General features: G+C 41.5%; 1 protein-coding gene across 1 annotated transcript in view; it reads right to left on the minus strand.

The window, feature by feature from the left end:
- Window positions 1-6,030: 6,030 nt before the first annotated feature.
- Window positions 6,031-25,822, minus strand: part of MRPL11 (mitochondrial ribosomal protein L11) — a 35,574-nt gene continuing 15,782 nt past the window's right edge. Inside the window, exons 5-6 of the mRNA XM_089658075.1 lie at window positions 24,590-24,749; window positions 6,031-14,943 (exon numbers count right to left, since the gene is read on the minus strand). Of these exons, the coding sequence (XP_089514201.1) occupies window positions 14,829-14,943; window positions 24,590-24,749 (275 nt within the window). The 3' untranslated portion in view covers window positions 6,031-14,828. The remainder of the gene's footprint in view (window positions 14,944-24,589; window positions 24,750-25,822) is intronic.

A 25,822-nucleotide genomic window follows, 5' to 3' on the forward strand; every position in this document is an offset into this window, starting at 1 on the left:
ATTTTCTGAGATTGTGGATTTGGGGTTTTCCTGAGCTGTAAGCCATAATCATCACAATTATGAGAAATCACGGCTTGAACTATCTTGCTTTGCATGTAATGAGTCTATCTCATATATTAGTTTCACCTTTTAAGTTGCATTACTGAAATAAATGAACTTTTGCACGATATTCTAATGTTTCGAGTTCCACCTGTATATAAGTGATGGTTACACAGTAAGTTTAAACTTGTGTGTGTGTCACATACCTGGTAGTGAGCCTGATATGCAGAGGAAGGCCTCTCATACAGCTCCAGCTCATGGGTCACTGATAGTGGAACAGTAACCATGAGAGCACAGCGAGGTATGAGTGTCGTGATCAGTATGGTGGTCAGCGTGGGTAATAGCCGATGTCTTGCTGGAAGGATATCCAAAACCCAGCTGGTGGCAGGCAGATGTTTCAGCAGGGCAGGCTTGAACCAGGCAGATGTCACAGAAGAGCAGACTGGTAGCAGACTGTCAGGGCAGGGCTGTGGAACGGACAGGTAGGCCTAGTGGCAGGGTAACGCACTGGCTGACGACAACCACCACCAACAGACCGAAGTCCCTCAGGGCGCGGAGTCTAAGTCCCAGGCTGCCCTTCACCAGGGCCCCTGATGGTGGGGATGGACTTGACGCAGCCAGGAACCAGGTCGCGGCCCCCGAGACACCCCGGCTGCGGTAATGGCCGCCGCCAATGGCGTGTAGCTGGTGAGAATGACAATAGTGTAGTCAGGCAAGCTGGGTCGACAACAACGGGACAAAACGGTACAGAACAGTAGACAGAGAATCACAGGTCACGGGCCGGGTTCAGCAACGGAAGGTCAGATCGAAGGAAAACACAAGAGAATGGTCTTAATCACAAGCCGAGTCAGAATACCAGAAGAGTCACGAGCGTATACACAGAGCTGTAGGAAGACAAAGACACAAGACACAAGTGCAAAGAGCATGTGCGGGCCACAGGCTTATATGTCATCAGCCACACCCCTCTGGGGGATGGACCTCAGAGACCTGAAGGCATAAAAGGATTCCCACCATGCACAGCAGAATCCAAGATGGACGCCAGCACATGGAGTAACAAAACTTCAGGGAAAAGGAAGGACCTTGACACAGACAGGCTGTCAGCAGTCAGCAGTAACATATGATGGCGTGCTGGACTGAGGAGCTGTAGGAACTGGATCAAGCCGGATCAGGCATAAACGGCAAACCAGGATAAAAGTTGGGTTACAGGCCAATGTCAGCAATGGTGAAGGCATAAAAGGCAGAGGCAGTAGGCAGAGGTGAAATCCTGAGAACAAGTCGAGGTCAGGGCAGATAGCAGACAAGCGGAGTCAGAAGCAAGCCGGGTCAATATCAGAGGTCAAACACAGGATCAGGATATATACACACAACACACAGAAGCTGCAGACCAAACAGCCATTAACCACTGCAGTGGATCCGTTTGACTCTAGCTTTAGTGACAGGTGCGCGCCCGTTTGCGCAACTGCACATGCACGTGCCTATGCACATATTTGTGCACACTTGCCTGGCCAGTTGCCATTTTGTGCATGCGCATATGTATGTACCGGGAAACTTCACTTGCGCTATGAGCAAGCCTTTTCTGACAGTGTGACTTTTATTAACAATGTTTAAGAAAAAAGACAGATTTCACTGTGAAGCAGATAACCTTAACACAGAATGTAAACATCCGGGTTAAACCAGATGTTCAATATCATACACAAGAATTTTCTAGAGCACTGACAGGGGTGTTTACAATGGTTAGCCTTTATTCATTTATATAAAGGAAAATAAATTGTTGCTGTGACTGCCTAAAGCGTAGTTTACAATTATGTTGAAGAGCGGTTGAGAAGCAGTACCTCTGTTTCATGCAACCCATTCAAGGGAATGGGGCCATGCTGCCATCGCAAGGCAATCACTAGGCTCACAGTTGCAGCGTGGTATTCTCATTCAAAACCCTATATGCTTTTTGAAAAAAAAAACAAACACGCACGCTGGAAGTGGCAATATCACTCCCTAAATGTCTGCCAGTCACTCCTGTATCTCTCTCTAAAAAACAATATCCTTTTAGAAATGGCTGCAAGTTTAAACAAGTCCTTAAAGTGTTAGCTGGAGTTCGGCTTGGTTAGACAAGTCCATCTAAATTTGGTAGTATATCTATCACTGCCCTCTCCACATGATGACAATGCTGCTGTTTTTTGCTTCTCCATAGAGTGGAGCCACCCTAAACACAAGAAACGTGTTACTGGCTGCATAACCAGGTGAAAATAAAGGGAAAGAAACTAATGCAGCCACCACATTTAAGGATTATAAACTGCAACATATTACATTTTGTATTTGGGTTTACATTTGCTTTTAGCTTGAAATACAAAGCAACTTGTAAAAATACAATTCCTGGAATTAGATGTACCAAGTGTGAATGTTCATTATAGATTTTCATCTGCAATTCTCTACTAGCACGCCTTGCATTCATTACATTTGAAATCTAAGCTTGGATTACAAATACTGTAGATGCTGACTTTTAATATTAGGGCACTTACCTGTCCAGGGAGCACTGCACTGATGAAACTGGCAAAAAGACATGCTCCATGGAGAGTATGTTCTCATGTTTAATCTGCCTGAACATGCTAAAGTTAATCAGTTATTCAGCCTATTATAAATATTAACCTGATAGATCACAATACATGAATATAATGATCCAGAGAGATCAGAAAGCATCATCATTGTGCATTTACAAGATGTAAATTAATTCATAAATACAAATGTCACACATTTGGCCTGTGGCTATGCAGGCTACTGATGAAAGGAAGCATATCATTCTGTCCACCCTCTTAAAGAAGCTACCATAGCATGTTAATGTATTGGGGTGGAGCGACAGTATGAGGCGGAAGAAACCTAGCACTGGAGATCAGTAGCCTGAATTTGACTTTGAGCTGCCAGCAGCTAGTCTCAGTGTAATGTAGCATGCAGGTTACTTATCTGATGTCAACAGTGTGTTACCTTTTGTGGGTTTTTTTTTTTAATAAATTGATCCAGTGCTGCACAACAATTATTTTTACTTTCTCAATAAAGAAAAAAAAAGCAATGTGATAATGCACCACAGAAAAAAAAAAAAAAAAATATATATATATATATATATATATACAAACCTCTTTTGTGAATACATCACGTAATGCACACACCTTTACCACTACCTCTTCACCTTATGGTTTGATCTATAAAAACAAGGTCAAAATGCACCTGCCCCTTTAAGGGAATGATATACCCAGGTGTGGTGTAAGCTTGAATCAGTCCTAGATGTTAGTTCTTATTCCCCAGTGGCTCTATTAGAGGGATGAAGAAGCCACATGACTATGGCGTAACGTGTAAGGGTCACAGTCGCTGACATGAGACATATTCACAGGAAGTTGGGTGCAAGGTAACACTGCTCAATGTTCATACATATACAGAGAATACTTGGACATTTAAGTGGGCAGAATGAAACTTTTTATATGCCAATGGTTCTATGAATATTAAAGTGCTTGTAAGGGCTCAAGGTTTTTTACCTTCATGAATTCTATGCATGAAGGCAGGCCCAGACTGGGACATAAAATAGGCCCGGGCATTTTAAACTGAGCAACCAAAGGATCAGGGGGGTATGGAATGGGATGGTGGGTGGGCATTTGTGGGGGAGGTTGGTGACGGGATGTTCACAGAGTCTGGGTCCTCTGCAATGTGATGGCAAAGAGCACTGTGATATAAAAGGGGACTGCACTGTAAAGGGGCAATGTTTTGATTACAGTGCCCCTTTACAGTGCAGTCCCCCTTACATTACAGTGCCCCTAGCAATCACAGCCCTCCCCCTCCCCCACATCACAGTGCCCCTTGCTGTTATACCCCCATTTTCTTTCTAATCAGAGTGCCCTCTTTTACTCTCTGCCTCCCCTGCACAGTTCTACCTTTGGCAAAGAGACATCCCTATATATTCAGCAAAGAGACATCCTTATCCAGCAAAGAGAAATCCCCATCTAGAAGAGACATCCCCATCCAGCAAGGAAACCTACCAATCCAAAAAAGAGACATCCCAAATCAGCAAAGAGACATCCCTATCCAGCAGAGAGACATACCCACATAGCAAATAGCTCCATATAGCAAAGAGACAGCCCAATCCAGTGGAGAGACAGCCCCATCCATCAAAGAGACAGCTCCATATAGCAAGGAGATGGCCCAATCCAGCTAAGAGACAGCCTAATCCACCCTCCCCCCACACACACACACCGCTGCTACAGAGTGGGATATGTGGCTGCACTGCGCTCACCTTCCTCTCCTGTGCAACCGTCATGGTTAGGTGAGAGACCTCATGCACTGAGAGTCTCATGCACTGTATTTCCAGTGGCCACCCTGGGAGGTATGTGTTCTCTGCTAGCAAGTCCTCTTCTGCACCCCCTACTTTGCTGGAACTGGCCCTGCTGTAGGCATGGCCACATAGCGAGAGGCAAGTGTCAGCTGCGGTCTTTGTTAACCCTGTCCAGACCACGGTCACCACTTACCTCCCGCTGTGCGGCCCAGTCATCCACAGGCCACTCTACTTAGGACACATAGCCCTGGCCCACCGGCAAATACCCGGAGTGTCCTATGGCCAGTCTGAGCCTGCATGAAGGTAAAAAACATCCTGTGTGCAACCCTCCCCCCCAATACTTATATGAGCCCCATCTCCATCCAGTGATGTGCAGCTGCCCTGAGTCTCTCCCTCCTCATTGGCTAGGACAGCAGCGGGAGCCATTGGTTCCCACTACTGTCAAGTTACAGCCAGTGAATCAATGGGGAGAGAGCTGGGGGTGCAGCTGAGCTGCATCTGTGTGTGGACACACAGAGCAGTGGCTCGGGTGCCCCCATAGTAAACTGCTTGCTGTGGGGGCACTTGGCAGGAGGGAGGGGCCAGGAGTGCTGGTGGGGTACCCATAAAGAGGATTGGGGCTGCTCTGTGTAAAACCACTACACATAGTAGGTATGACATGACATTAAAAAAAAATAGTTGTGTACCAGTCATTGTGCACATTGCTACGTGAGTGCAATTTTATTGTTATTTGTAAATAACGTTTTAAAACATTACAGAAAGCACTATGATGGCTTTATAATCTAATTTTTGAGCACTAGTTGAATATTATTGAATGCTTACCATGGTATAAGATCGAATGGAGCAATTGGGGAATAAGGAGTAACATCTAGGATTGATTCAATCTTACACCATACCTGGGTATATCATTCCCCTAAAGAGGCAGGTGCATCTTGACCTTGTTTTTATAGGTCAAATCATAAGGTGAGCAGGTAGAGGTGAAGATGTGTGCATCACTTGGTGTATTGACATTAGAGATTTGTGCAGCATGGAGTGGAACATTTGCTGAGCTTATGACAAAAACACACAGGACATTATTTTATATTTGTATTTATTTAGTTTGTTTTGTGTGTGGTACATTATCACATTGATTTTTGTTTCTTTATTATAAATGTATAAATAATCATGTGCAGCGCTGGATCAGTTTGTTAAAAAAATATCTAAGAGGTGATATGTGGAACACTATAGATTCTGGCAGAAGCGTATTTCAAATACAGTTTTTTGTTGTGCAATATTATACATAGTTGCACAGGGGGTAATTTTGATTGTTTTCACATTGTGTAACCTATACTATGTAGATTTCTTTTTCTTGATTGTGTGCATCTTTGGTCTGCAAACTTCAACAAAGTCATATACATATTGAGAATGCAACAGTTTTAAACATATTTGAGCCAATTTCGGCATAAAGATCTGGTGAGTGTGGTATACAATGATGGAAGAGCACAGTGGATTCACTATATAAAGAGAATAAGCACTAGTGGAAATTGTCTACTGACATTAAACATTATAGATGGACACTTTTCATGTGCATGGACACTGAAACCCAGTTGTTTATTACCAATACTCACCATATTTTTGTTTGTATTATATATAACACAACAGTAATTTTGGATTGAGACTTTGTAAGAAATTTAACTAATAGCTCATATGTAAAATATTTTATTTGTTACATGATACAAAAAAACTTTAAAATTATATGAAGTGAATAAAACATCTAGTGATCATAGTACAACTTGGGTAACATTTTCTCATAATCTTACACATTTCGTGACAGTCTATTCTTCAAGGCAAATGATCCTTATCTATGTTTAACACTTTGAATTCATGGAGAATATATACATGGAATATTGATCCTTATCATTGTCAGGTGAAAGTGATATTCTGAGCGCTGGGCTTGATGAAGTCAATTATCATTGTATTGGTATTTGGTTCAAACATGGAAAAATTTAGCGGTGGAACAGAATATTTATTATTTTCAGCATATTTTAGTGTATTGTTTATCAACACTTTAGCGCGGAGTGGATAGAATTACTGTATCATTCAAACATGTAACCAACTTGGATACGTTCAAAGGATTTCCTGAAAAAAAATCTACACTTATTTTAATATTAGACACAGAAACTATGAAAATCTAATGTTTCCTAAGGTATACGTAACCAGCAACAAATAAAACAAATAAATAGTTGTAATATAAATAGTGCGAAAATCTTGATGGGACCTTTAAGGTGCCAATATAAATGTATTCCACAGAAAATATATATAAAAAGGAAGCTTTTATTATTCTTTTAAAAAATGATCATTTGATCCTTAAAACACATCAATTTAAAGCCTCCACAAGGCTGTTAATATATATTACAACACAGATTTTCACAGAGCCTGAAGAAGTGGGTTTATTGACCCACGAAAAGCATTGTGTATAATTATATTATAATTTATAATGAGTATAAAAATGCTGAAGTATGAGGGTAATCATGGTAGACTGTGAAGACGTGTATATACAGTATATATATATATATATATATATAGAGAGAGAGAGGATGGCTGCCTCCAGGTAAACCGGCTCTTATTTCATGCATTGCTATGTGTTCTATAGTTGAGCAATCTTTGTATGCGTGCAATGCAGCACAGGGTTTTCTAAAAATGGCATGCCCAATACCATTGGCATATGTATTTACTCTCATTTAGCTATGAATATTTGTACATGAGCAACAATGTTTTTATATTGGTATTTTTAACTACTTAGCAACTGCAGCAAATTTTTCATCTTTTTGTACACATTAAAATCTTTATTTTAAAGAAAATTACCTAAAAAACGTAAACAATATTTTCTGAAAGCAGAGGCCCTGTAGAATAAATTGGCAAATTAAATGTTTTTGTTTTTTTTATTACAAGTTTTATTTTGTCCTTAAAGTGGTTGTAAAGGCTCAAGTCTTTTTACCTTCATGCACTTTATGCATGAAGGTACAAAACTTTCTCTGTGCAGCCCCCCCCCCCCAATACCTAACTGCGCCCAATCACAATCTAGCGATGCGCATGAGAGCCTCAGCTCTCCAGGGGCTCTCCCTTCTCACTGCCTGAGATAGCAACAGGAGCCATTGGAACCATACCACTGTGCATGACATGGTAAAAACTACAGCACCCAAAATAGTCTATAGGCAGCAATTTAAATCCATTACAGGTTATCAATTTACAGTTAATAGCAAGTGCTGGCCCTGGAATTATTGCTTTCACTCTGATGCTCAGGGTGATAAAGTATAACTAAAGGTAAAAGGTTTTTTTTTTTTAGTTTTGGACAATGTGGAAATGGATTAGAACACCTCTTTGTCGATTGGAATATTCAGTTTACCACCAAAGCGTGGGTCCAGCTGGAACACTCTTGTTCCACTTCCCCCTTGGCATCGATCCCGTGGCTTCTGACCAAACATATTCCTCAAGACCTCCTCCTACATCCAATAATCGGTCCTTCCCTTAAAACCTTTCGCTTAGCCTGTAAATCGGCCTCCATTTCAGATGTCCCCAACCCACTAACTTCTATTCGCCTCAATCTGGACTTGCCTCCCAGTATGCATAAGTCCTTTCCATCAGCACATTGGCCACACAGTCAGGTTTTAGCAAACCATTTTTTTCACAAAGGTCAGCTGAAGTCTTGTTCTTCCCTGGCAAGTACTATGGGTGATCTCACCTTTCCCTTTTGGGCCTATCTTCAAATCAGACATTTTCTTCTCTCTCCTGCATATTGCCATAAATGGGTCCGCCCTCTCACCTCCTTTGAGTCACTCTGTTCAAAGGCTGAACCACGGAGGCATTTAGTATCATTTACCTATCTGCTTCTTCTTGGTGACAGAACCTTAGATTCACTTCCCGCCTGCAAAGCTTGGAAAAGAGACTTAAACATTGACTTTTCTTCCTCTGATTGGGACCAAATCTTTACCTTTTCTCATAAGTGCTCCTTGAATGTTTCGGCACAAGAAAACGGATACAAGTTGGCGACACGTTGGTACAATACAATCCAATAGAATCCATCATTTTAATCCATCCAGACCCAGTATTTGTTGGAGAGGTGGGGCTCCTGTTGGATCTCTTCTTCATATCTGGTGGGACTGCCCTATGGTTCAGCCCTTTTGGCAGGAGGTACATCGGATTACTTCTTCGGTGTCTACTCTTGATATTGAGTTCTCTCCGGCCCAACTCCTCCTCCACCACACTCTGCTTCCCAAACGTCTATATTTCAAATCTCTGGCTATGCATATGCTTAACTGCTTAACGCGGCCAAACTATGCTTACCGGTTCTCTGGGAGTCTGTTCACCCCCCCCCCCCACAGTGCGAGATTGGTTCATACGCTTGAACAGAATTGCAGAAATGGAAGAGCTGATTGTTTCTTCTCTGGATAACCCTACTAAATTTTCTCATACGTGGTCCTGCTGGATTCACTTCCGAACGACCCCTGAATATCGTTTTTTCATGGGCCTTGCTGATTGGTTCTGAATCTCTCCGATACCCTGTAGTGTTTCTGGCGATATATCGGCTCTCTGTTTTTTCAAGGTTGTGATTGAGGTCCTTTGTCTCAATGTCTTGTACTGCTTGGAGCAAGCTACGCTTGGCACCCTGATACGCCTGCAACTGTCCCCAGCTCGCTTCTCTGCCAGCGTTGCGTGTATCTCTCATGTCCTGGGAGTCTAGAGTAAAGGTGACTTACCTACCCTCCTACTCCTCCACACCCGACCCTTCCCCAACCCCCCATCTCCCTCCCCCCCCCTTTTTTTTTTCTTCTCCTCTCTTCCCTTCTTTTTCATGCTTATTCTTAAATTCTTAATCCCCATTTCCCTGCTTTGTTACTCAGAGTTTAGCTTTCATTCTCCCCTTTCTATTTTGGTACACTTCTCTACTCATAGGAGCCCTACACCCTATCTGCAATCCAGCTGTGCATATGTTTTACTTTTACATATCTCCTTTCCCGAACCCTTTACCCACGTGCTTGCAACCGGTAGTGGGTTACCTCAGTTTCATCAAAAGTACGAGGCCATATCCTAAAAGCCCTTGCACCCCCCCTCCACACCTACTGTACACATTTACATCGTATACCTTTGACTCGCTGGCCTTGCTCTTTGCTGCTGCTCGGTAACTGAGGTTATATATCATTGACCCTGCCAGTGCTGATTCCAATATGCTAAATAAGGGCTTGAGACCAGTAATGCCTTTAATGTTTCTGCGCTCGCATGTTCTCATTTTTCCCGTTTTCTTTTCCCTGGGATGACTTACGTCTGATTCTTTGTCTATGTATTGCTATGTATCTTTTTGTTCGCTGTATGTGCATTACCTCCTATTGTATTCCTGACTGATACCTTGTATTACCTGTACTTATTGTATGCTCTTTGGTTTTTATTTCCACTCCCCCCCATTTTGGAGATTAAACCTCTTTATTGGTCCTGTTTACCATTATCATTCAAAATGAAAGCAAAAGAAAGTTTAACATTTTGGGTTGTCCCTAGAAAAGTAATAGAGGAGAAATTATCCTATGGGGACACTAGATCTGGTGACCAGGGGGCCCCAAGGGATCCCCTTAATTTTCAGGGATTTCCTCTCACTTCCTGTTTTGGCTATGTGACGGGAAGTGGAGGTAAATCTCCCCAATTAGACACAGATGGAAAAAAAGCAGACAGGGGTTATAAACCTCCCTTAATCTATCCTAAATGAAAAAAACTGCATATAGTTCAATTTTAACATGTTAACATCACTGTTTACATTCATGTGTGTGGCAATAGGGTTGCTTTTAAAAAAATATTATTTTTATTATAATTTCTAATAGTAGACCCCTGCCTTCCACTCCAGCCAATCAACCAGGACTGGGTGATACCTTCACAGTCCCCATAAAAGCACTGTACAGCTCTACAGCTACCTGAATTGGATAGCTGGAAACTGGGTAAACTGTAGCCACAAACCTTTTTTTATCCCTTGAGTTCCAGGATGTTTATAAATGGCCTTGACACAGTAAGTGGTAATCTGTATTAAAGGCTAAGTTCACCTTCGGTACCATGTTACCCATATTTAGGATCCAACATGGTCACTAGGTTTTTTTTAGAGGGAGAATGCCATTCAGACTCCTCTTCCCATTGGGGGAGGAGAACATGAGTGAAAGAGGAAGAAAATGGGAAAAATAGAGGAGAAAAAGAACATGTAGGGCAGAGTATATTGTTCTCTCTTGGCACGTATGTGTGTAAAAAAGTCACATATTTTGGATTAATTATCTTGGTTATTTTTAAAGATTTGTGGTGAAGCAGATTGTTTATAGAGACAATAAGGTAATAGTAGAGTTTAATTTATCATTTGAAAATTATCCAGTGAAAGTATGAAGTTAACATAATGGAATGTGAAATGTCTGAGATCCCCTATTAAATATGTGTAAAGATGTTAAGACATCTGAAATGGTTACAAACGGATATAGCACTTTTATAAGAAACTCATATCCCATCTGAGGATTTATTTTGCATAAATTATGAATAGGGCAGATTTTTGGTTCTCTCTCTATGGGCCATGAACCTGGGGTGTTAGTTCTACTCCACAAAACCTGCCCTACTCAATGCAGTCAATAAGACAAGATAGTTTAGGTCACACACAAAATGACCCTAATATTTCAGGTGGAAAACCAGGAACTTGCAATAACAAATATTTATGCCTTCAATATACCATGGAAAATTATTCTACCAAGAGGTGGTTTCATATGGGTAATGTCATCACATACTTCTTAAGTAATAGAGAGGGAGATTTTAATGAAGTAATATCTATGACTGAAGACAGGAAATATGAGAGTCATCCCACAACTAAGGCTGAAATTGGAGTTAATTCTTCAAAAACATCATTTTTGAAAGGTAAAAGCTTTGAAAGTAATTGGCGTTTGGTGTCTATTCCACTTTGTGGAGATGGAATTTACATATTTTTCCTCACTTTCATGAAACACTGTCCAGGTTGGATTAGTGGGAACACCAAAAATTTATAAGATGATTATATCTGACTATGCACCAGTTTCTTTGATATCCTCAGATATGGTACCTAGAGGCAACACTAGGATATTTCCATCTTATTTGGCTTGAAGTAAAGATTTTTAACAAATAATAAAAGAAGCATGGTCAGAAGAGGAATATTGCAATGTAACAGATGATCCTAACGTCTCTTGGGAAGTAGGACAGACGTTTATTAGCAGAAGGATTATTTCATATATGATACCATATAAAAAAAGATGTGCAAAAAACTGTGTCCAGTTATAACTTACAAGGAGCTCAACATAAACTAAATTATTACATTGGAAAATAAGAATAAATGGCATTCTGCCAAAAGACAGTTTGCTATCTGGGTAGATCTTCTGAAACTGCAGTATCATAATTTGGCAAACAAAAGCTGTAAGGATGCTAGCTTTGTCAGGCATGCCATAGAGGAAAGAAAAATTGCTCGATTCCCCCATCAACACAATCAGTGTTGATGAGGGAATCCCTCCTGTGGAGCTATTGCGTTTTCCTGGTGGGGTGGGGGTTGGTACGGGGAGCTGTTCTTGCCAGGAGTACACGATTATAGCGGTTATAGATGCTGCCAATAATCACATGTAAAAACCTGACATGCAGGCTGTACCAGATTGATGGATCAACTTGGGTTTAATCAGCCTGCATAGTTAAAATCTCAGCCGGTCCCTGCTGAACCAGCCGAGATTCAAATCATCTATGGCCGATTTAAGGGGGCTAAACAACACACACACACACGAAGAAGGACTCAGGTACTGCTACAAATTCCCCTAAAAAGTTTATGTATTATACCTCACTGTAGTCAGAAGAAGAGTTTTAAAATGGAAGAGTTTCTGGCAAATATACTGTTGTCAAGAGTTCATCCCTCTAAACAGGAAAGATTAAATAGCAAAATAACAGCACAGGAATTTATGACTAAATATATGGCCAATAAAAAGTTCCCTAGACTGGATGGCTCTTCGAATTTTCAAAGATGATTCAGGAAAATATTGTTCAGGTCTTTACTCTTCTGCATAGTACTATGTGGGATGGAGGTCCATATTTGCTCTCTGGATTGGAGGCCTTTATAATACTCCTCCTGAAAAAGGTAAAAGACCTCACAGAACCAGCAAACATTTTTTAAGAGGTGGAAATCATTTATAGATTATACTCTAGCTTTGGAGGAGATGCAACAATTTGTCAGCATTTAAATATATGGAATGGTATATTTAGCTGATATTACTAAACGTTTGGGTAATTGTAAAACAGACAGAACAAGCCTTTTTTTCTGGAGTCCCTCTGCCTTAGGGCATACATGCTTTGTTGTCTTTCATTCAAGCAGCAGGTTCCACAAAAAAAAAAAAAAATTATTCCCCCATCCACACATTCAAGGTGTTTGGGGGAATCCCACTGTAATGTCTTTTCAAAAATTCTTTAGTATTGAGAAAATAAACAAGCCACACTTTAGGACTACTAGTTACACCCCTCCAAATCATTGGATTCAGGCGTTTCAATCACCTCCATGTAGACTGTCTCTACAAACATTTGTGAAAGAATGGGTTGCTCTTACAGGAGCTCAGTGAATTCAAGCGTGGTACTGTGATAGGTTGCCACCTTTGCAATAAGTCCATCCGTGAAACGTCCTTGCTACTAAATATTCCACAGTCAACTGTTAGTGGTATTACAACAAAGTGGAAGCAACTGGGAACAACAGCAACTCAGCATGCCGCCACTGGACTCAGGAGCAGTGGAGACGTGTTCACTGGAGTGACTAATCACGCTTCTCTCTCTGGAAATCCGATGGACATATCTGGGTTTGGCAGTTGCCAGAACAGTACTTGCCTGACTGCATTAAGCCAAGTGTAAAGTTTGGTGGGGGGAATTATGGTGTGGGGTTGCTTTTCAGAGGTTGGGCTTGGCCGCTTAGTTCCTGTGAAGGGAACTCTTAAGGCGTCAGCATACCAAGACATTCTGGACAATTTCATGCTCTCAACTTTGTGGGAACAGTTTTGGAATGGCCCCTTCCTGTTTCAACATGACTGCGCACCAGTGCACAAAGCAAGGTCCATAAAGACATGGATGAGCGCGTTTGGGTTGGAGATACTTGACTGGCCTGCAAAGAGTCCTGACCTCAACCCAAGAGAACACCTTTGGGATGAATTAGAGTGGAGACTGCAAGCCAGGCTTCTCATCCAACACCAGTGTCTGACAACACAAATGCGCCTCTGGAAGAATGGTCAAACATTCCCACAGGCACACTCCTAAACCTTGTGGACAGCCTTTCCAGAAGAGTTGAAGCTGTTATAGCTGCAAAGGGCGGTGCAACTCAATATTGAACCCTATGAAATAAGACTGGGATGCCATTAAAGTTCAAGTGCGTGTAAAGACAAGCATCCCAATACTTTTGACATTATAGCATATATAGATGTTTGCCTTTGGGTTTATTACCACTATTACCTATGTCTACTACCTTGTTCTCACTGTACTTTTTGCACACATTGGACAGGTTAATACAACATATCCAAGGTCATGATGTTATGTATAATAACCTTATAAAATGATGTTATGTATAATAACCTTATAAAAGGCCTACATAGTAGACCACTGGCAGGAAGCTTGCTTTTTACAGGTATCCATCATTCCTCAAGATCTTAAATAAAAAACCAGACTTTATCCCTCTAATACTTTCCTAAAAGTATGCATCCTTGTGCTCTGTATTGTTTTAATTTTACAAAAGGTGTGCAGTTTAAAGAGATACTTTCACTTGCATCCACTGCCAGCCAATGAAGACATCCAAAGACCGGCACCCAGAAAAAGATGCCAGCGTTGGACAGTTAAGTATGGAGACTTTAGTTCTGCTTTAAAAGTAGCAACCTCTCAAACCCTATGGTTACATCCAAATCCCAGATTTTTCCAAAAAGACTCTGAATTTTCCCACCTCCTGCATTCCTATTGTCCACTGAAGCTGCCCATCATAGCAATGGGCTAATAACGAATGTGTGAGGACTGTGCTTAGCAGCAAGCTTCAACACTGCCTGGAAATGTTGGAGCTTTGCCTGTCAGAACCAGCTGTGAAACGAGGGTTCATTAGGCTTTCTGCACTCTAGACCAGCAGATTTATTTAGAAAATGGCTGGACTCTAACTGAACAGGGTCACCTGATCTTGTGAACACCATCCACTCTCTTGCAGTTATTATTCTATTGGTTTTAAATTACATTTATTAAAAAGGCACAATCAACAACTATTAGGTCACAGTAAAAAGGTTTACCACACATGATGCCTCGCTTTATTACACTAGAAAAAAGGTACTGATACTGATTCCATGCAATCTTCTTTACAATATAATGTTGTACAGTCACTAGGCTGCAATTTGTACAAAAAGATCCACAGCAGCAGGGCCCATGGCTTTCTGTGACGTAACAGTGCTTGAGTTCAACTTCACTGGTCACATCACTTCTTCTTAGTTGCTGCTGCTGCTGCAGCTTCTTCTAGTCGAGCTACTGCTGCAGCTTGAAGGGCAGCTTGACGCTCCTCTAGAAACTTTCCATACTCTTCTGGGCACAGGCTGTAGAGGAAAACATCACACAGGGAACTGATGTAAAGATCTGTATATCATTTTGCAAACTTGTTTCCAATTAGAAGAATTGAAGCATGTGTACATCTGGCAGCCAGGCACCAAGAATTTTCAAAAGGAAAGGTAAGCAATGACAGCCTTCATTTTTCTTCAATGAAAGATTTTTCATATTTATTTATTTTTTGCCTAGCTATATTGGTCAGGTTTGGACTCGTCGCAAGACCCAGGTGACTGAAAAATCACTGTGGTACTAGTGGCTACAACAGAAGGTCTCAGCTTCCACAGGGATCAGGTAGGTATGGAATACAGTATGTATACTTACATTGGACCAATACAAATATCAAATAAAACACACACCCCATATCTGGAATTTAGCTTTAAACACTTACTATGAGTCAGCTTGGCTCAAATTATCTAGATGCTACCTCCATGTGGCCAATGATGAAGCTGTAATTCACTATTGTAGCCTATTCTATGCACAGTAAACAACAGCTTCCCCTTTGTCAGAGAACATCTTGTGCTAATTGAAAAGAAATAAAAGGCTTCTCTTGAGTGGTGAAGAGGCGCAGGAGCAAGCAGTGCTCCATATTTACTGTATGTAGCATAAGGTACAAAGTGAATTATAGCTTCAGAACTGGCTACACAGAGGTGGCATCTGGATCATTTTTTTTTCTTTGAGCTAAGCTCATCCCTGGAGTTCTTCTTTAGGATTTCTTATTAGCCTATAGTTCAAATAAAAAACAGAATAGCCAGACTTGGAGAATTTTCCTAAGGGTCTATGCCCAGACAAGCTGAAGAGCAGCCATTCTGGATTTTCTACTAGAAACATACAGTATGACTATATACCAGCTAGCCAAAACATTATGACTACTGACAGATAAAGTGAATAGACAAGATAGATTACAGAGCAAATGCACATGTTGTCCCTGAAGTTGATGTATTGAAAGCAGAAAACAAAATGGAGCAAGCATAAGGATTTGAGCAACTCTGACAAGGGCCAAGTCGTAAAGGCTAGGCAACTAGGTCAGAGCAACTGCAAGAATGGCAGCTCTTGTGGAATATACCTGACCTACCACAAGTGGCCCAAGAAAGGCAAAACCGCAAAAAGGTTCATTGGCTGCCAAGTCTCATTGATGCACATGGTGAGCTACTGCAGGCCAAAATGCTGAAAAAGTTCATGCTGGTTCTGCCTAGAAAGACAGGGTGTCCATGACAACCACAGCCAAAAGCACCTACAGTGGGTGGGCCCGTGAGCATTAGAACTGAACCATTACGCAATGCAAGATGGTGACCTGGTCTAAAGAATCAAGTTTTCTTTTACATCATGTGGATGGCTGAAGGCGTACGCATTGCATACCTGGGGAAGTAATGGCACCAGGATGCACTATGGGGAAGAAGGCAATATGGCAGATGCTTAAAGGATCTGCTACAGAAGGTTTGATACTAGATACCACAGCATAACTTCAGAGATCTAGTGGTGTCCATGTCTCAATGGGTCAAGAATGTTTTGACAGCAAAAGAGGGACCTACTCAGTATTAGGTGGGTGGTCATGATATTGTGGCTGATTGGTGTATGTTGTATCTCTAAGACTCTGGAGATCTGGCCCAAAGGGAATTGTTGCCAGTGAACAGTGGTTGCAGCTTTAATTGTTTATATAGCAGTTAGGAACAATATGTATCGAGACCAGCGAACGTGTACATTACATGCATCACTGTCTCATAGTAACTAGAACCCACTGCTAGCTAACTTGCAGGTGCCACTGCAGCAAGCATACACTGGCATGGCTAAGAGAAAACAACACAATGTATGGCTAGTGATCTGTGAGCATTTCCTGCTCTACTTAAAGCAGTATTAAAGCCAAAACAGTTATATTTCGGCTTACTAATTCTTAGATGTGGTGGCTGCATTAGTTTTCCTTTTTTGGGCTCTTTTATTTTCACGTAGTGATCTGGCAAGTAAGCCTGTTTTTCAAAAGAACAAGATGTCCTGCAGATGTACTTGTTAGATAAATTTAAGCCAAAATGTATTCTGGTATATTTCTTTAGTGAAAAAAAATAAGTGTACAGTTGCAAGAAATAGTATGTGAACCCCTTGGGATTACGTGGAGTTTTGCATGAATTGGGCATAAAATGTGCTCTGAACGTCATCTAAGTCACAACAATAGAAGAACACAGTCTGCTGAACATAATACTACACAAACATTAGATGTTGCCATGGTTTAATTGCAAATAACATGTAAACATTCACAGTGCAGGGAGGAAAAAGTATGTAAACCTTTGGACTTAACTGGTTGACCCTCCTTTGGCAGCAATAACCTCAACCAAACGTTTCCTGTAGTTGCAGATCAGACCTGCACAACGATCTGGAGTAATTTTGGACCACTCCTCTTCACAAAACGGTTTCAGTGTAGCAATATTCTTGGGATGTCTGGTGTGAATCTCTCTCTTAAGGTCATGCCACAGCATTTCAATGGGGTTGAGGTCAGGACTCTGACTGGGCCACTCCAGAAGGCGTATTCTGTGCTGTTGCAGCCATTGTTTTGTTGAATGACTTGTATGCTTTGGGTCATTGTCCTGTTGCATCACCCATCCACTGCGGAGCTTCAGTTGGCGGACAGATGGTCGTACGTTTTCCTGCAAAATGTCTTGATAAACTCTGAAATTCATTTTCCCATCAATGACAACAATCCATCCAGGCCCAGAGGCAGCAAAGCAGCCCCAAACCATGATGCTCCCTCCGCCATGTTTCACAGTGGGGATGAGGTTTTGATGTTGGTGTGCTGTGCCTTTTTTTCTCCACACATAGTGTTGTGTGTTCTTCCCAAACAACTCAATCTTGGTTTCATCTGTCCAAAGTATATTTTGCCAGTAGTGCTGTGGAACATCCAGGTGCTCTTTTGCAAACTTCAAACGTGCTGCAATATTGTTTTTGGACAGCAATGGCTTCCTCTGTGGTGTCCTCCCATGTACTCCATTCTTGTTTAATGTTTTCCTTATTGTAGATGTGTCAACAAAAATGTTAGCATGTGCCAGAGATATCTGTAGGTCTTTAGCTGACACTCTGGGATTCTTCTTTACCCCATGCAGCATTCTGCGCTGTGCTCTTGCAGTCATTTTTACAGGACGACCACGCCTAGGGAGAGTAGCAACAGTGCTAAACTTTCTCCATTTGTAGACAGTCTGTCTTACCGTGGACACATGAACATCAAGGCCTTTGGAGATACTTTTGTAACCCTTTCCAGCTTCATGCAAGTCAACAATTCTTGATCGTAGGTCTTCTGAGAGCTCTTTTATGCGAGGCATGGTTCACATCAGACAGTGCTTCTTGAAACCAGTAAACCCAAAACAGGTGTGTGTTTTTTAAGGGCAGGACAGCTGTCAGCAACACATGCAATATCATCACACTGATTGGAGTCAAGTTTGGCTCACTCCTGGCTCCAATTAGCTCTGGGAGAAGTCATTAAGCTAGGGCCTCACATACTTTTTCCTCCCTGCACTGTGAATGTTTACATCTTATGTGCAATTAAACCATGGCAACATCTAATGTTTGTGTAGTATTATGTTCAGCAGACTGTGTTCTTCTATTGTTGTGACTTAGATGACGTTCAGAGCACATTTTATGCCCAATTCATGCAAAACTCCACGTAATCCCAAGGGGTTCACATACTTTTTCTTGCAACTGTATATTTTTTAGTCTGTGTGAAAGTGATATAGGGGTTGATTTACTAAAACTGGAGAGTGCAAAATCTGGTGCAGCTGTGCATGGTAGCCAATCAGCTTCTACACTTCAGCTTGTTCAATTAAGCTTTGACCCAAAAAAAAAAAAAAAAAAAAAGAAAGAAAAACCTGGAAGCTGTTTGGTTTCTATGCTGAGCTGCACTTGATTTTACACTCTCCAGTTTTAGTAAATCAACCCTAGTCTAAAAACTATGGTATACGTATATGAAATTTATCAACCCGGATATTCCGATCTAATTTTCTGGACACTCCAAAGTATTTATTAATATTTTTTTTAGAAGCTCCAGAGAATCAGGACAGTGGAAACACCAACAAAATTACCACATTTTGGAGAGGAACACCCTAAGGTATTCCTTAAGAGACATGGTGAGTCTTTTGAAGATGTCGTCATTTTTTTGCAATAGGTTTTTGGAAAATACATAAAGAAAATGTATTAAATTGACACTTTAATAAGTAATTTATTACACACAGCATGGACATGCTTAGAATTTCATCCCAAAAAACTGATATTCCTCCCAAGTATGGGGATACCACATTATGTACTGGACATTGCATCTTGTGTGTCACAAGAATTAAAGTGTTACTAAACCCACAACAGTAAAATCTGTCTGTATATGCAGTAAAGCATGCTTGTTCTGCTCACTGTTGAACCCAAGGGGTTAATCCTCTGCATTGTGTAAAAAGGATGTTTGATCCTTTCTTATCTGTTCCTCCCCTTTTTTTTTCCCAAGTGAACACCTCTTATCTCCAGATTGGACCATAGGCATGCACATGTTCAGTTTGGTGTGTATTGCTAGAGAGGGTGTTTTTTTTTTTTTTTTTTTGGGGGGGGGGGGGGGGGGGGGGGGGAGTGCATGTGATCAGCACAGGGCCAATCAGCACAGTCCAGACAGAGGTCAGGGGATTTCCATCCACCTAGAGCAGAAAGAAGACTCCTCCTACAAGCTTTAGCTAGTGGTGGGCTGGACACAGATAGAAGTCACAAGACTGCTCTAACTGCTGATGAGAAAAGGTATTTAGCAGTTTATATTTACTAAAATAATTGCATTTCCATGGTGTGTGGACTGTGGGAGACCAGATATAGTGAATGCAGCATCCTGGGTTTAGTAACACTTTAACAAATATTCTATCAAAAACCGTGTACTGTCATGCTCATCTCTGTACATGCGGTAAGGGAATACAGCGTAGTACAGCGGCACCTACAGCAGTCCCTGTTTCTATGAACCAAGCAAACCTAACTTACTGGAACATGGCTACCCCCAAGGAATGCCATGTTCACTGGCCAGGAACTACAGGAGGGGAACAAAAGAGTTCCTGTTAGGTGGCTGGAACTGGTGTCTCACAGGAATGTAGTCAGTATGTCATTCACATGGTTCAGGTCAGGCAGCAGACTGAGATGTGGTCAATAAACAGACAAAGCATTGGTCTATACAGCAGGCAGAAATGTAGTCAAACAGACCAGAGGCACTGCACTGTTGTGGCAATGATCAGGAACACTGTTGCTGGCTGCACTGGCTTTGGTGATACTGTACTGATGTGGCAACAATCAGGGAACCTGCTGATGGGTGTACTGGCTCTAGTGACATTGGCTGTACTGGCACTGGTGTAGCAACAATCAGGAACACCGTTTCATTGGCTCTGTACCCCCATTTGTTTTCATGTGATCATAGGGTATGCCCGAGCGTGACAGGACATTTTAAAAACACCCTCAAGAGTACACCCACTGTATTAAAAACTGGTTAAAGCACAGTTCTTGAAAACCTTTTTTTTTTAGAATAGGAATATTTAAAACCTCTTTATTAATGTTGATGTCAGTTCAGATTTCTCCTCTCCTGCCTCGTTAAAGCAGACTTTTACCCAGGAAGTCAGTGGGGTATCAGCTGTGAGAAAAGGATGTCACAGCTGGCTACTCAGTCCTAGATAGCAGTGATGGCTAGTTTAAGACCGCCCAAGAAACAACTACAGTAAAGACAACGCAGGACTGTATTTGTAGCAGATGACTTGTTTGTATTAAAAAATAAAAACTTCCTGAAGTTCCTTTTTAAGAGCACAACAGAAAGTGAGTGGAATATTCCCACTTAGACCATGACCACCCATTGTGTCCTCACTGGAAAATTTCTTCATACCTCCTGTTTGGGCGACAACCAAAAAATTAACAAAGGGTATAGTGCCACCTGCATGCTGGGTACGCTATCCACTGTGCAAACCTGAGAAAGAGGCAAAAGTGATGAAAAGCCCAGAAAGCACTCCAAGTCCTGGTAAAAAAAAAAAGTAGTAATGGGGACAGAGGTACCTACCCAGATATAGAGAAGGCCTGAACAACAGTCTGACTACTAGTTCACCAAGAGACAGCAGACCGCGAGGCCACTTGTTTCTTTCTAGGACCATCTGTGGAGGTACTAGAATTTAAGCAAACTAACAGCCCAAGCCAAACAACAAAATGCCACTTCTTTAGGATGGGAAGGATTAGGACTAGGATTAGGATTAGAATAGAATGCAAGATAATGTCCTCATTTAAAGGAAACAACAAAACTTCAGCAAGAACAACAACAGAAGATCTACAAGATGTGGCGGAACCGTTCCGCCTGGGCTTCCTCGTGCGGAGCAGTGCATCTCACCCAATGGTCCCCTTTTCCAGCAAGTCTTCCAGCACTCTCCCAAGGCAGGTATTATAGCTTAAACCACTCCCTTTCCTGCTCTCCCAAACCACGAGTCGGAACTTCGTGTAGGGTGAAAATGAATGACTCTTTATTAAACACAGCTCAGTATATACAACTTCACCAACAGCCTGGCACTGGGTTTTCCCCACCCACAACAAACCCAACAACCAACAATACAGTATGAACTCTATTAGAAGTGAAAGACTACAAAGGTCACATTTCCCTAAACAAACAGTGTAGAATGTCTGTGAAACATATACTGCTTTACAAAGGGGATAAAACCAGAACAGAAAGGGCAAAATGTTATCACACAGAGACAGTTCCTCACAATCTACCTTATACCTATAATGAACCAAAAATGGCTGCTTAAACTAAAGAGCAGCCAGTTCAAAACACTCTGTGAAAGAGATTAAGGGACATTGGAAGAGCACAGATAGGGCAGAAGGAAGGAGGGCCATCTATCGGTCCACTCCCAAATGGAGGAAGGCTAAAAGAGAAGCAGTGAAAAACCTGCGAGAAGAAAAAAAAAAAAAAAACAAGCTTTTCGCACTAGGTGATAAAGGCCTTTCAGGTACAGTAATAAATAAAGATGTAGACACCCAGGCTTGAAACATGGTGGAAAGGCTACAAGTTTGAAGAAAAGATGGTCCCAGAGGGAAAGACTGGAACTCTATCTTGTAGCCTGAAAAGACTACCATTAGAACCTATTTGTCTGAAACAAAGGATTGCAATGGATAGAAGAAATACCCCCCCCCCCCCTTGAGTTAATGTGATGGGGGCGCACCTTCATATAGCAGTAGTCTTTTTTTGGACTTGGAAAATGGTTTGCCAGGGACGCATGAATCCTGGAGAAGAAGTAGTCTTTATAGATAGGCCTTTTCTTTGGACATGAAAATGAATTTATGCACAGAGAAGAGGGGCTAGTCCTGCAGTTAAATTACAATGTCTTGGACAGTGGAAAGAAGGTGCTTTTACCACCCGTGGGATGCTAAAAATTTAGATCTAAGGGGTGGTTGTTAGGTGGTGGGGATGATGAGATATTTCTCAATACTGATGACCACCTGCACACACCCAAGGGATCCAGGAAAGGACAGCCACAGGGCAAGGGAAAACCCCCAGGGAGATCACTCACAGACCGCAGCATGCCACCTTGAATCTAGTCCCACAGCAGGTCATCCAAAGGCAAGGTGATGCAAACACCTCTGATGTTGGCCTGGGAATTGTTGGCCCAGCTATGATACCACAGCGAAACAGACAGGGCCGATCCATTGTACATACACGATACACATCTGCCGAGTGTACAAAACACTTCAGACCCCTTCGCTACAGAGTAGTGGCAGCTGGTCCTGCAGAGGTAGGGAATTGCATACCCTCGGAGGCAGTGCTGGGAGACTATCAGGATCTGGCCTCTCACCCAACACCACAGTTACCTGGAGACAAAAATCCATCAACAGGAACTAAAAAAAAAAAAAAAAAAAAAAAAAGAAAAAGAAGCAGACACATTTATAGGTCCTACTTCCTAAGCACTAGGCAAAACCCCAAGAAAAAAACAAACTGAGATGTTTGTTGCATATGGGGATAATGGCCACCGGTAGGTGCCACTCCTAGGGTGTGTTTTAATCTTTTCCTTGTACCTAGCATCCTACTGCTGCAGGAAGCGCAATACCCATTGGTTATGATCGACTGATCTAGCGGTGTCCTACAATGAAAGAACAATAAAAATATATAATAACTGATAGCCTGGAAGGGACTAAAGAAATATTTTGTCTTCTAGCAACATCCACAGATCAGTAAGTTTTAATTACACAGCTTGGACAAACTAGGAGCAGAATCCTTTAGAAGGGTAGTACATCAGTTCTTCCCTGTGGCAGCTGGCTCAACACCAGGGTCCTTCCTCTTTTGTGCCTGCTGCACCTGGTAAGAGTCATATGCCTGCCCATTTCACTTACTAATAAACAGTAATGCAACACACTGGCATGCCTGCATACCTGAGACATCACCTGAGAGTAGATTAAACAATTAATGCAAAATGATCTGCAATAGTGCCTAAGCAAAAGGTTTCTGTTAGTCTTTGTTAGCTTCTGTATACTGCTCCGTAAGCGATGACTAAACAAGCCTGTGTTTAGCCTGTCTGCCTGCCTAATATCCGATAGGTCTACCTTCTGAATGCTTTAAAGCAAACCTCTCATGTTCAAAATATAGGTTAAAATTGCCGACATCTCCTTAAATGCTACTTGCATGGCTGCCATGGTCAGATTTTTGGTTTCACAGCTTCGGGTCAATGACATTGAACAAGTACAGAGATATGGGATTCCAACTTCTGTTGCTGCAACGGTTTCGTGACTATGACCAGAAAGGACTGAAGCCAGACACTGCTCTCTAGTATTTTCAGAAGGTGTTTCGTGACGATAGGCCTTGTAGGTCTCTCCTGACAAATATGCACAGACTGTCTGCCTGTAATATGATTGCACCTGAACTCTGCTTTTCTGATCATTTGCCTGTTTTCTTTTTTGTGACAATATAGTACTGATGTCTGGTCAGTTTTTAAGTCATGCCAGGGTGCCAAATGCAAAAGCCACAACCTGGATGAATCACACAGTCTGCTTACAGGGATTATGAAGAATCCTACCAAATTCATGATGTCAGGATGCATACAGCAACATACATGAGGGATAATTTACAGTATGATTTAATATGAACTCTGGGCAGGTGTTAAAATGCAGCCATGTATTAAAAAGATATATTTCTTAAAAACAACCTTGGAGTAGATAAAATCCCTGTGCTGCATTGAGAAAGAAATATACTTTTAGGTTAAGGCCTCTTTGACACTGATGCAGTACAGTTTTCACACGGGTTACCGGCAATTTGCCATAGACTTCCATCGCAGAAAAACAACCCAATGCAATAGAAGTCTATGGCAAATCACAGGTAACACTGCACATTGTGCTGTACATACAGTATGGGAAAACTGCACCGCATCAGTGTGAAAGCACCCTAAGCATGACCATATGTGACATTCATTCCTGCTATTTCTAATTTTTTCTTTTTATGATTGCATTTTTCATACTGTGATAAACTAGCTGGCTACTAGCATATTTAATTTGTATAGGAAACGTGCATGCCATTATGTTATGTTGCTAGCTGTGCAGGTGTACAATGCATAAAAAAAATAAAAAAAAAAACAAAAAAAACAAAAAACATCTACCTCTTCATTATATGTTTCTAGATCACATACTTACTCCCTGACAACTTTGATTCCCAGTGATTTGGCACTGCCATGGAGACACTTTACCACTTCCACCAATGGTACATCCCGGAGAACAAACGATTCATCTTTAGATTTCACCAGTGCTATTTCATATAACTGCTTCAAGGTCACCATTCCTGCAACTTCATGACCTATTGACACAGGAGGGGAAAATAATTAGACTTTTGCACTAACTGTAAAATGCTTCTCTGAATCCACTGTGGTACACTTCTTTATGATAATACACAAATAAGGAGTATACTGCAGTATTATTTCCAATCCAGCATGAATCCACCTGTAGTTGTCAATAGTTGCAAAATCTTCCAAAAATGAACAGAAAACAGCAGAGCTGAAGAAAGCACATCCAGCCTCATGAGGACTAAGCAAAATTGAGCAGGTGTGAGAGGTCACAGCCTCCAGGGAACAGGCCTTCAGATTTTATGTGCCTTGTGTCCATTTCCCCTGCAAGATGCATGTATAACCCTTGATTTCTTATTACCATAATGTTGTCCTTCAATGGATGAGAAATTATATATATATATATATATATATATATATATATATATATATATATATATATATATATATATATATATATATATATATTCAACAGCTTGGAGAAGTCCTACCCGTTCTCTAAAACACCAGGCAGCCAGTGCACTATCAAATATGGACAAGCTGGTGTTGATTAAAATGACAGTAAAACATTTGTTTTAGATAGAACGGGAAGAGTCAGACTCTCTAGAACAGCCTTCTGCTTCCACACTTCAGAGACTTCTCACTGTCCCTATGATGCTAGGACACGAAATATGGGAATCAGGCATCAGTGGAACAGGAAGACAGACCGCAATAAAAACCGAAAGGGTATTTTCTGCTCTCTGTTCAACTGGAAAGATTTATCTTAGTTTCCCATCCTTGTGACATGCTAACACCAAGACAGAAAGTTAGGATGACACACAGCAATAATAGACCGGCCTATCTAATCCTCCCTAGGGTAATAACTCTCACTCTAATACATTTCACAGGATTGGAAATCAAAGGGTTTGTTTGCATTGACAGGTGTTTTAGTCAAATACTGTGCTTTCCATTGAAATGTAGCACAACGCCTGGCCCTGGTCCCTGACCAGTCGTGTGCATTTCTCACATAAATGTCAATGGGATTCTGCAGACCCACCCTCTAACGAAAACTGAAGCTACTTTACAAGAAAGCAGACCAATACCCTCA

This window comes from Staurois parvus, unplaced genomic scaffold (assembly GCF_062004578.1).
Source record: "Staurois parvus isolate SC_StPar_1 unplaced genomic scaffold, SC_StPar_1.0 ptg001051l, whole genome shotgun sequence".
NCBI classification, from domain to species: Eukaryota; Metazoa; Chordata; class Amphibia; order Anura; family Ranidae; genus Staurois; species Staurois parvus.